Genomic DNA, 12,222 nt, shown 5'->3' on the forward strand with positions numbered 1-12,222 from the left:
TTGTATCAAAAGCTACCTTAATTTAAATAATGCTATTTGCACTTCAGCTCCAGCTGAGCGAGAAAAGTACTGTTCAGTTGTGCAGTGGAAAGAGTAAAAAAGTCTGGAAGTCTTGGAGGTTCTATGGTCACACTGACATAAGCAGTGAGCTTTTTTTTTTCCCCCAGAAGGTAATTTCCCAGCAGTGTCATTTAAGCTGAAGTAGTGATGGTGTTCAGTATTCTATGGAGAGAAGCAAAAATGTTTAGAAATTTTTGGTTTGAGTTGTAATGAGCCTTTGCATTACAGTGTTCACTGTTAGGCTTTGTTTCATCATCTTAGGTAATATTATTCCAAGCTTTAGGCATCTTTCACAAGCTTTAAGCTGTAAACAGATTGATTTGTCCTTCAACGATGTTAAATTATGTTTTGGGCAAGTGAGAGAACAAACCATCATCTGGGACTACCTTCTTGATTGTTCATATCAGCTATTATATTATAAATTACTGCATTTACAGGAAAGTTAATGCAGAATGACAGAAGGCATGTCATTTGGAAGTGATGCCGTACTTTACCTTTGCAAAACATTAGTAAATCAGACAATTCAGATTACATGATCGGAATTAAGCTTATGATGCAGTTCTTTCTTAACCACAAATGCTGTTAAAATTTTAGCTTAGAATGCTAGCAAGCTGTAAGAAGTAGGTGCAGTATCTTTCCTATGACAGTTCACTAAATACATGAGCTGAGTAAAATTATTTTGAGTTCTAAGAAGAAAGGTTCTACAGCTTGTTTTTTAGTATGTTGCTGGCCATCTTAAATACCATGTTTAGCATGGTAATACAGGCTTTTGTTATTTGTCTAAATTAGGTCTGTTTGCAGCCCTGTGCACTGAAGCTTTTTTCTTTATATTCCCATCAGTCTGAAGCAGAGGAAATAGCCCAGATTTAGTGGCACATTTTACTGGTGGTACTATTTTACTCTGCAAAATTGAGTGTCCATTTAGTAGAAGTAGCAGTATGACAGGTATGCTGACAACAGCACAAATTGGGAACTGAGAGCATGATTGATAAAACCCTCAAGTTACAATTTCGTATCTAGAGTCCATGTCCAATCCATAAACTATTTTTCATGCTACTGCAGATACCAGTAAAAATCACGCTTATTTTATGCTTTGTGAGATCCACCTCTCAGAAATACATTTATGTTGCATTATTTTTAATATACAAAAGCTGATAAATTTATCTTAGTACATGTAGACAGGAAATATTTAGGTATCTTTAGAGATTTTCCCCATGAACTACTACATGTTTTCAGATTTTTTTTTTTGTTCAAAAATCTTTTAATCTTCCATGGACTAATTAAAACCTGACTCTTTCAGTATGTGACATTGCCTGAATTACCTGCTGTTATGGTCTTCAAAGATGGGACTTACTTTGTTTATGATGGTAAGTAAAAGTGGACATTACCTTAAGACAAAAAGCATATATGGAAAAACTGGAGGAGTTAGGTTTTTTTGAGGGGTATGTAGGGATGCTTGGAAATCCCTCAGTTTTAGGATAAATAGTAGCTCTTTCATGAAGGAAAAGAGAAAAAAATTACTAGTTCTTCCACAGCAAAATGCAAGGAATTTCACATTGAAAGGAATTTTGCATTTTGCAATGCAAGCAGTACTGAAGTCGAAGTGATGTTTGCTTTATGTTTTTGGTAAGATATAGCTTCCAGTGTTACAATTTTGCCTGCATTAACGTACTAGAAAAGTTACTGCTTCCCTCACTGTACAAATTCATCATATACATAGACTACTTTACCTGGTTTGCTCAGTGTGTAAGCTGTGAAAGGCCACCTGAAACTAGTGGTCTTTTATAGCACTGCTATTTCTACAGTGTGTATATGCAGTACATAAGGCCAGTACACCTGCCACTGCTGTAGGAGTGTGTATCTGTATATGTGTGTGCATATCCATACAGAAGTATTATATTGTGCTCAGACTGTACCATAAGGCGTGTTAGGAGCACGTGCACGCACTCATAGTTACATTGCATAGCCTGGGCTTGCAACAGCACACCACTTATTTGCGAGAGCCTCTACTTTTGATTTAGATTGTTTCAAATGCAAGTTTTCACTTTAAGTTGAAAATGTATCACTCAGAAGATCATTCTGCAGGTTTAATTTCTTAGGATAAGTAGTATTCTTTGTGACCTTGTAGAATGGATGTACTTGTCTTCCTCTTCAGTTTGTTGCCTCCAGATAAAAATTCACTCTACAGCCTCTGTGATTTGCATTTATATTTTTTTTTTTAATCTCTTTTAGCAGTTTGGGAGAAGGAAAGCTTGTCAGAGAAACACTTCTTTTGCTGTGTGGCCTGCTTGCTTTTTCCACACCTTCTAAAACAAATGCAAAAACTGTCATAATTCGGGCTTTTAATTTACTTTGTAAAAATTTTACTTTTCCATAATATACCAGAAACATTATTGGAAATCAAACAAATCATGAAGATGCAGTTCAAGAGACTGAATAAAGTTTTATGTGCAATTATTATGGCTGGCAGAAATATGAAGAGCTCACTATAAGGAAAAGTTATAGCAAAATGCACTTCAGTGCTCTGACCTTTGTCTTGTTTTGGTTTGGGTTTTTCCTTCTCCGTAGTGGGGGAAATGGATGTGGATCCATGGGATGCATTATGCTTGGAATTGCTTGCTACTACCTTATGGCAGATAATTGCTAACCTGAAATTATTGATACTTCAGTCTTTATAATAGGATTTAAGACAAATTATTTATTGTGCATTTATTCACATAAAATGCAGCATATATGTATATATGTTTTTCTTTTTTATTTGTGATTTAGATCTAATTGATGGTGTGTATTAGAATTTAATTCTTAATAGGTTAAAACATCGAGGATCTTAAACTAGCCTTCAGTATAAGTGATTGTCAGTCATACATGATTATTTGTTTATTTACATTCACAGTGCTGTTTAATGCATCTGCTTTTTCTTGATCTTTCTGTTTCATTTAAGGACTCTCACAAATACTGCTTTCTGTATTTTTGTATCTCTACTTTGTTTGAAACTTGACAAGTTATGTGCACACAACCCATTAAAAGCAGGGTTTGGACCTGTTACTTTCTGCACTGGGTCGCAGTTAGCTTCTAATATAGTATTGTTTATCCTTGATTTAGAAAATAAAATAATCAAATCAGCTTTTCATGCTTTTCTGTAATATGCTTGTTCAATTATTGAAAACAACTTTAGAAGTTTTGAAACTTAAAATGCCCATAAAAGTGTGATAATTGATCTAACGAGTAAAAGGAAAAAGGGAGAAAAATTAGTGGTTGCCTCAATAGTATTGAAATAGTAAATCTGATGGCCCACCTCTTAAAAATGTAATCCTTTCCTTTTTTTTTTTTTTTTTTTTTTTTTAATGTCAGAGTATGAAGATGGTGACTTGTCATCCTGGATAAACAGAGAAAGATTTCAAGGTTACCTTCATGTAGATGGCTTTACACTGTATGAACTTGGAGATACAGGTGGGATGCTGCTGCTAAACCCTTTGGCACTGTGTACTAAACAGTGAAAAAAGTCAAAATAGTACAAAGAACATGTTTTTAAACTTTAGAAATTAATATCAGGTTAGAGCTGATAGTGGCAGTGTTTTTGTTGATGCTGGACTGACCTGTGACTAGAGGTTTCACGCACAGTCTACACTAGTCCATTCCTTACAACATAAAAGTTAGTATGCCTAATCCTGTGGTAATCACAAAAATTAGTAGGATTTTTAATTTAGGAGCACCTTACAGTTTGCATAAGTTGCATATTACCTCTTGGAATACATGCAGGGAATTTTAAAACTAGATTTAGAAGTATCAAATATGGATTATCCAGATATCTTACATCTAGTGGATTTAGATATCTTTGCAATAGCTGTGGCAAGAAATGGAGAGGAGCATGTACTGAAACTGGACTTGTCCCAGAAAACTTCAACTTTTCTTTAGCAAAAGCTCTGCAGGCCAGATGAAAATTTTGCAGCCAGGTGACCTCTGGAAAAGGCACATGACTTGTACTGCTCTTAAGGTGTATACACACTCTGAATTGTCAGAAGAAATACTGTAAGTGTTGATTTTTCCAGGCCAGACATCTTATCATCTATATTCCATTTCAAAATACTTACATTCAATCAATGCTGAGTTCTTTCAGGCTTTAGAGAATATGAAACATCTATGTTCTTACATGTTTATGAAGCTAATATTGTTACACCTGCATTTTGAACAGTTATTTACAGAATGCTGTTGCAAGTTGTTTAAATATAGCATATTACTTCCTCTTACATATTTGACTAACAATTCCTCAAATAACCCAAAAAAAACCAACCCAAAACTTTATTAATATACTGGAGAAGCCATCATTTACTTTAAAGAGCTTTATGTATTAATACATAGTACCTGGAATTTATTTACATAATCTTTTATAGTTTAAAAGGTCATTAGTTGTCTACTGGTGTATTTATTAGGTAGCATCTTAGGGTGGAAAGAAATGGGGAAAAAGTGGGAATTGATGTATGGAAGAAGTGGAGTGGGGAGAAGTTGCTGCTATTTCACAAGAAAGTATGGGAATGAATCATAGGTTTTGCCCTTAAAACCCTTCAGTATTACTTGAACAAGAGTGACTTTTTATTTTTGAGGGGAATGCTTCCTGTGGCATGGTGATACGTAGGAGCTGAGCAATTGGTTGTCTTGATGGGGGGAGAGTTTTGAGTGAATTGTGACATCTGGAGAGAACTGAAAAATCAGCCCTCTGGAGCCTTGGGTTAATCTGGTTGATGACTGACTGCACTGTTAACAGATCTGCTTTCCTAACTGCAAGGGCTTGATCTGGAGAAACTTTGGCCAGCTTTTTAAAGATACTTTTATCTGATTGACCATAGCACTCTTTGGGATTGGAGTTTGGTTTTTTTTTAATCAGAAAAACTTAACAAAGTAAATCTTGAAGAGATTGGTATATTCTGGTGTTGACCTTTAAGCTCCTCTGACAGAGGTCTGTGAACTAAATTGTGTTTCTGATATCATGAAATATGGGCTCCGCCAGTAAATTTTCCAATTTTTTTTTCCATAATGCTCACAACAATATGAAGAAAATAGTTATTAAATCCATACAATAGTGATTTAATCACTTATAATCAGTTGTATGCAAATACGCAACTTGTGTAGGAAATTAAATTTTATCTGCGTTTTCTCCCTTTTAACCTCTTTCTATAGATAGGCTTTTCATGCAGTGCAAGTGGTGTGGCATTGAGCTCCATCTTAATTTATTTTCAGTATCTTTAAGACCACAACTTGGTCAGCTTGAAGAGGTTCTTTAGCTGTGAGGCTTGTTTATACTTAAAAACTAATTCCTGTCCCTGGAGAGTACCTGATCTTCTAAGTTGACGTATTTCCAATTGGAGAATGTGTGTTTCTTTTTAAATGGTTTCAAGAATTTTATTCCTTATTTTAGGAAAACTTGTGGCTATTGCAGTCATTGATGATAAAAACTCTTCAGTGGAACATACCAGGTACAGAATTGAGTACTGGTGACACTATGGGAGAAATGTGCTGGTATGACATAGGGAAGTTTGGAAGTTTCCTAAATATTGAGAAATACATGTTAAATGAGTGGGTTAAACTTGTAAATGTTCTGACTTAGTACACTAACTTTACTTAATTTATGGCCTGATTGAAGCACGTGTGAGTTCCCTGAGGTGGCAGGAGTTCCTGTATCACCTTTCTGCCATTCGCTAATGGGATCACAGGAGCAAATGGTGATCTCATAGCTTTTAAAAGCTATTGTGTCACCTTTTAAACAAAGACAAAAGTGCTTGAGTTTAGATGACTTTGAGATGAACTCAGTGGGTTTAAACAAATGACTGTACTTCAGTTCACTCACATTGAAAATTAAGCTAGCGATGCTTATATATTAGTTGTCTGTGGAACTTTAAACAAAGGATGTTTTTGCTGGGGTTGGAGTTTGCCAAAGAGGCTGAGAGGAACAAGACCTTCCCTTGTCCCTTTCTTGTTGCATATACAGACTAAAAAAATACTGTTTGTGTATGTGTATGCACACTGTGTATGCTATTTTCAACCTTTAGGAACTAAACAAGATGAACAAGGTGTTTTTTGATAGTCCTTGTTGATTATGAGGTATGCATTGCTGCTTACTGGGGAAATCTCAATGTTTATTGTTTGTATTTAGAAGGAGTTTATCCTGGATATCCATGCATTTTTTTTTCTTTTCAGATTAAAGTCTATTATTCAGGAAGTTGCCAGAGAATATCGGGATCACTTTCACAGGTAGACACACCTGGGACTCTGATGTTTTAATACTTCTTCTGCATTAATCTTTCTAAGACAGCAGTCACTTTTTTCCCTAAATTAAAAACGTTACAGTGCGTGCTTTTATATTTTTATACTGATATTTAATAGGACCATTTCATTAACTGATTGTTTCATAATGCTGTGTTCTAGATCATCACTTTTTTTGAATTACATTTCTGAGTGTGTGCTCTCATTTTCAGTTATAAGAAAAATATTTAATGAAGAACTTTTGCTGAAACCCACTATTATGTTTTCTTTTTCATAATTTTATTTTTAACTCCTCTTTCAGGGATTTCCAGTTTGGCCATATGGATGGAAATGATTACATTAACAGTTTACTAATGGAGTAAGTAAATTCTTATTTGAATATTCTTTCTTCAGTTGTATTTGTTACCAAATGTATTTAATTGAAAATAATCTTACAAAAAGTTCATGGCTTTCATGACTTAAGAAAAAAAATACTGTCATCAGAATTCAGCCTGTACCATAGTATCAATTATTTATTAAATTAAATTATATAAATACATAATTTGATTTTAGATGTTTGACTAACTGATAATGCTACTCAACAAAGCTTATCTTTTGGATCTACTTTGTTAAATTAGTGTTAGAGTTTTGAGGCTTTTATTCTTGATGTATTTTTATGACATGCATAGAAATGCACTTCAGCAGAGAAGCATAGACTGCATGGAAGATGCTGTCTGCACTTTATATGTACGTGGTATATTTTGAAATATATAAGTGGTTTAACAACTTGCTTGACAGCTGCCCTTACTATGATCCTTTTCTAAAAAATACATAATTAGAAAGTTGAGTTGCTTGGCATTTGTAGTTAACTATTTCTTCTCTTCTGGCCTTCGGAGGTCTGAAAGAGAGGAAAACCAGGAGTCAGTATTATAATTCTGTAAGTTTTCCAAATCCATTTCTCGGGGATCAAAACATTAATCAGGCACGTGTTCATGATCCCTAAAGATTCTAGGAGCTTCATATGGACCCAAAAGCACAAGGTCGGTATTTTTGTAGAATGTCTGTAGATTAACACCTGATTTAAAAACAATTCTCACCATTAAAATTATGTGATTTGATTGAGCTGGTGCTTTATAATTGCCAAAAATGAGACCTTCCTCACTTGCTTAACTGCTTCTCCTGTGCAGGCTCTTATGTCTGTCTGCTGAGCTCTTTCATCCTCTTTATCTGTCAGAAAAGTATTTGGTTTTTTGTCGGGACAAGTAGGGAAGTTATTTTGCTGATTGAACCATGTTATTCCCTTCTACTCTGCTGAGTACCAGCATGGATGTGCATAGAAGTAGGGAAGGGAGATGACGTTTCTGGGAGGAAGGAAATAAATGGAAAGAAGATAGAACTGCCACGTGGAGTGGTAGTGATCTAGTGGCAAGGTCTGTTCAGCTGGTTTGTTTAACTGAATCTGCAAAATGCCTGATTTTATTCTTTGTAGTATATGGAAAGTTCTGGTTCAGGTACTCACCGGCTTTTAATGATTTTCTAAACCCAGTGTATACCTTTCAAGCATGAATAGGAATTTGCAAAAGAATGCAGCAAATTATGTTCAAAGTAGTGGTTCTTCATGTGAATAAATGAATAATTTGAGTTAAAAAAAATATTGCAACTGCTTCAGTTTGTCACCAGATGGCAGCAAGTAGAAATAGAAAAAAATCTGAATAGTGAGAAATGTATCACAAAACACTTTTTACTGTGCTAGATGCACATAGGAACAAATTCTGTTTTCTTTACAAAGGACAAAATATTGTATGATTTTTGGGGATAGAATAAAACCTTGACAAAATTACATTTATGAACTTGACTGTAACTCTATTAGTAGACATTATAATTCTTCTGTCTTTTCAGCAATATATGAACATGCTTTTGTTGGATTAGAAATGGTACATGTAAAACCATGCTCAAAAGAAGAAATCAGAATGTTATGTATTTAATAAAAATACATAATGTTATCTAAAATTTTACTTAAAAATTCTTTTCAGTATTTTACTGAAAGCAAAAATACAGTTTTTTATAAGCTAAGGAGTATAATCTCAATGTCAGCTATAGGTATATGTAGAACTCTCCTCTGCTCTTGAAAGTAACACGTTAAATGTGCTTCTGTGAACTTTTATGTAGTATAAAGAATCTGTACATGGAGGTTACCTTTCAGCTGCTCTACAACTAACTCCAAGAATATCAGTTACCAGACTGTTAAATGCAACAGAAACACTGCATCTAATTAATAAAACTTGTTCTGTTTTGCTGGAAGGACATATTTTGGCAAGAATTAGGAACTTGTTACCACATGCTTGCAAAAACAGTGACTTGGTTTGAGTGCCTTCTACTTAGATTTTTTTTCTTTGTCCCAAGTAAAAAGTGAATAAAAATTTCAAGGGGAAATACTGTATTTATTGACTCTTATGTTGCAGGTTGCCTTGGTGTACAAAGTTATGTTATTTGGTTGTTTTTTCTAAAGTTCCCTTTAAAGGATGGCATTATTTTGTTATCCCTGTAATTGCCCTTAGGTTTTTTGAGGTGTCACCATGCTTTCAGCTTCAGTACTGGGAAGAGAAGTCTTCACCTTAAATCTTTAAGTATTCAGCTTTCTAGAATTTCAAAAAATTGTCATATGTTAAAACTTTTTCACTTTTAGGTTTGCATTTGAATTTAAATCAAAACCAAAAGCCCCACCTAAAATGTGAGAGAGAATTAAGGATAATTTCAATGACTCCAACGAAAAATAGGCATCTTTAGTAAATAACCGGTATTTTCATTAAATAATTTACTGTGAAATGATAGCCACAGAAAAGACTGAAATCATCATCAATTTTATATGCATTACAAACATACATAGATGGGACACATTAGACAAGGGTGAAAATGTAGAAAAACAAGGTTTGAATTGCTTCTGATGTGAAGGAAGTACTTGAATTCATTACTGACAGTATTGTACAAAACTGATAATGACTACAGGAGATTTTAAACTTGTTTTATATATTTAAATCTTTCTTTTCGAACAGTACTTTTGCAGTATTAAAATTTCTTAACCTGATCTTATTTTGAATTTAGTGCTATAGTAAACAGAATATTAAACTGTATGTGTCCAGAGATAATTTGTTACATTTTTTTTCTTTCCAATTATGATTTGTGTGCACATGCATGTGAAGGTTAACTGCTGAGTAATAATTCTTTAAAAACTCTGTTCCTCATAAACCATATCTAAAAGATCTGTAGAAAAGCTATGCTTGGCATGGTTTATTCTTTTGACTTGACCAGCAGATGTTTGTTGATAAAGGTGATCATTTAGACAATGGTTGTGTTTTTGAGTTACACTTCTGCCTTTGTGAACTTAAATGCTTAATGCATTTCATATACAAGGCTGCAATTTGTGATCTCTTTCTATTTGGAAAGTCATAAGGTACCTGATTTGCAGTTGCTTTGAGTATGTGAGATGCTGTTAAGCTTCAATAGTGTCACTGACACAAATGTGAAGGAAAACAGTATTAATGAGAAATGTGCCCATATCATTCATGTCCATACCATACCATGCCCATACCTTTTCTCTTGCTTTCTTGTTTTCAAAGAATTACTATGAAGAGCATACATGGAGTGAAGATAAATAGATACCCATCTGAAATGATGTAGGGATTACTTGAATTGGAATCTTTTATATGGTAGTTCTTTAAATATATAAACTGTCTATTTTATGTTTCCAGTGACTTGACAATCCCTACTATTGTTGTATTGAATACCTCCAATCAGCAATATTTTCTACCAGATAGGCACATTGAGAGCACAGAAGACATGGTTCAATTTATTAACAATATCCTGGATGGTACAGCTGAAGTAAGTCTTAATAGTGGCTTGGAATATATTGGTTAGTGTTTATTTCCTTAGATGCTAAAGTAAGGAAAAAAATTGGTTACTCTGATAGTTATGTGTGTGTTTAATATTCCTGTCCTGTCTTACTGTCTTGGGTGCTGTCACTGAATATGTGATTGTAAATTCTGGAGTCATGCTGTTGCATGTTGTACAAAGCAAGGTTTCTTTTGTTTATAGCATAATGGTAGCCAGCTTCTTTTGATACTCCTTTTACTGGTGCAGTTATAAATGGAGAGATTTTTATTCATCTCCTCGTTTGCATGAAATACATTTGTTTAATATTCTGAATGATAGTGCATAATTGAACTGCACCCTTTCTTTTGGGTGGAAAATTAATAAATCAAATTGCTGGAGGAATTACAACTTCAGAGTAAAAAAAACCAGTATTATACTTGCTTTGAATGTTAGAAAAGGACACAAGCTTACTCCTCTCTGCTCTAAAACTAAAAAAGAGCTGTCTTTTGTTAAAACAGCAAAGTTAATCGGAATTGATGACTTGGATATTTTTGATTATTCATTCCCTCAGTGTGCCGTAAGTTGAACAGAAAGCTATGTTGTGTGGATGAGGAAAGAGGTCATGGAGCAGAACTTTTGTTTGTGCTTCTGGGGAAAGAAGGCTTTGCCACGAAGGGGAGCTGACAACTAATAATTTGGCTGCCTCCTGGGAGAAGCCTGTTTTTGGTTTAAGCCCCAATTGACTGTATACTGAGTGCTCCCTGTGTTAGCTGAATCCCACGTTACTTTATGCCTGCAGTTTTAGCTCATTGGCTGGTAATGGCAAATAATACAGAAGATATTTGTCATATGGGGTTTATTTTGGTTTATTTAATCTGCCTGTTTGATGTAGAACGTGCTGTTCAGGACTTTACTGGTCATGCTTTCCATTGCAGTGTGAGGGGTATTGCTATAACTTGGTGGTTCTTTGTTCTTGAGTTCTTGCTTTTTTAATGGTTTTTAAGTGCATTGAGTTATCAACATCAATTAGACTCTAATTGTATGTCTCTTTCTGGTTGAAACAACAAATGTAATTGGTTTCTGTCTGTTATTTTTTTACCTGGAGAAGAATCATTTGTGATGCCTCGTGTTTGTTGCTGTAGTGTCAATTAGGTCTTTGTATCTTTTGTTTGCTGTATCTCAGCTAGAGTGAATAAAGTTCAGTCTAAATTCACATCTCTGTACAATACAAAAATACAGGATATGACTTAATTTAAGCTGTCTATATTTAAGGTGTCAGTAGACATAAAAATGCCCTACTTTGGCTGCCCAAGAAATTGTGCAGCTCTTGAGGCATGAGAGTCTTCGAAGTATGCTGGTAAACAACTAATAGGATGCAGACTTTCTGAACCACAGAGAAGTTTCTGAGAAGTCTTGCTTTCCCCCTTCTCTTCCTTGGGAAGTGTTGGATTATTCACGTGGATGATACTGTTATTCTGTAAGACTCTGTAGGTAACTTTTTGCGAGTCTGTCTCATCTTTGTGGACTTCTTTTGAGTTTGAGGGGTTTTTGGTCAGATCATGTACTGATGAGTTGACTTCCATATATGAGTTTGTTTCTTTGGCTACTCAAGGAAGGTGAAATCCGGTCCTGTTCAGCAGACAGACTGCCTTCTGGTTCACGTAGTTATTTCGAGCACTGATGAATTAGGGGGCAGTGTAGGTATAGTCTGTCATTGCTTGACACATGTTTTATTTATTACATGTTCTTATCTTCTCCTTGCTTAGCACTTAGATGTTTCTAATTGTGCTGTCGTAATCTATAAGTGGATGTTCAACAACTGCAGGAAAGTTCAGAAGAACTCTGCAGTTTTACCATTGTTACATTGGGACAGTTGCTAGTTTTTGTTTAATGTTTCTTTATCGTAAGAGAGAGAGTGTCAGCCCATTGTCTAAGTTGGCACTGATTGTTTGAAACAATTGTGAGGGAGGGACCTTTTTCATGAAACTACTGAATAATCTTTGTCCAAGCTTGGCAAGTTGGAGTGTCTGGGCATCATGAGATGTAAGAATAATT

At 34.7% G+C, this 12,222-nt stretch overlaps 1 protein-coding gene across 1 annotated transcript in view; it reads left to right on the forward strand.

Moving 5' to 3' along the window:
- Positions 1-12,222, forward strand: part of TMX3 (thioredoxin related transmembrane protein 3) — a 29,697-nt gene that overhangs the window by 12,861 nt on the left and 4,614 nt on the right. The window contains exons 9-14 of the mRNA XM_038128090.1: positions 1,361-1,427; positions 3,412-3,510; positions 5,474-5,531; positions 6,253-6,306; positions 6,620-6,676; positions 10,047-10,176. Of these exons, the coding sequence (XP_037984018.1) occupies positions 1,361-1,427; positions 3,412-3,510; positions 5,474-5,531; positions 6,253-6,306; positions 6,620-6,676; positions 10,047-10,176 (465 nt within the window). The remainder of the gene's footprint in view (positions 1-1,360; positions 1,428-3,411; positions 3,511-5,473; positions 5,532-6,252; positions 6,307-6,619; positions 6,677-10,046; positions 10,177-12,222) is intronic.

Source organism: Motacilla alba, chromosome 2, assembly GCF_015832195.1.
Source record: "Motacilla alba alba isolate MOTALB_02 chromosome 2, Motacilla_alba_V1.0_pri, whole genome shotgun sequence".
Classification (NCBI taxonomy): domain Eukaryota; kingdom Metazoa; phylum Chordata; class Aves; order Passeriformes; family Motacillidae; genus Motacilla; species Motacilla alba.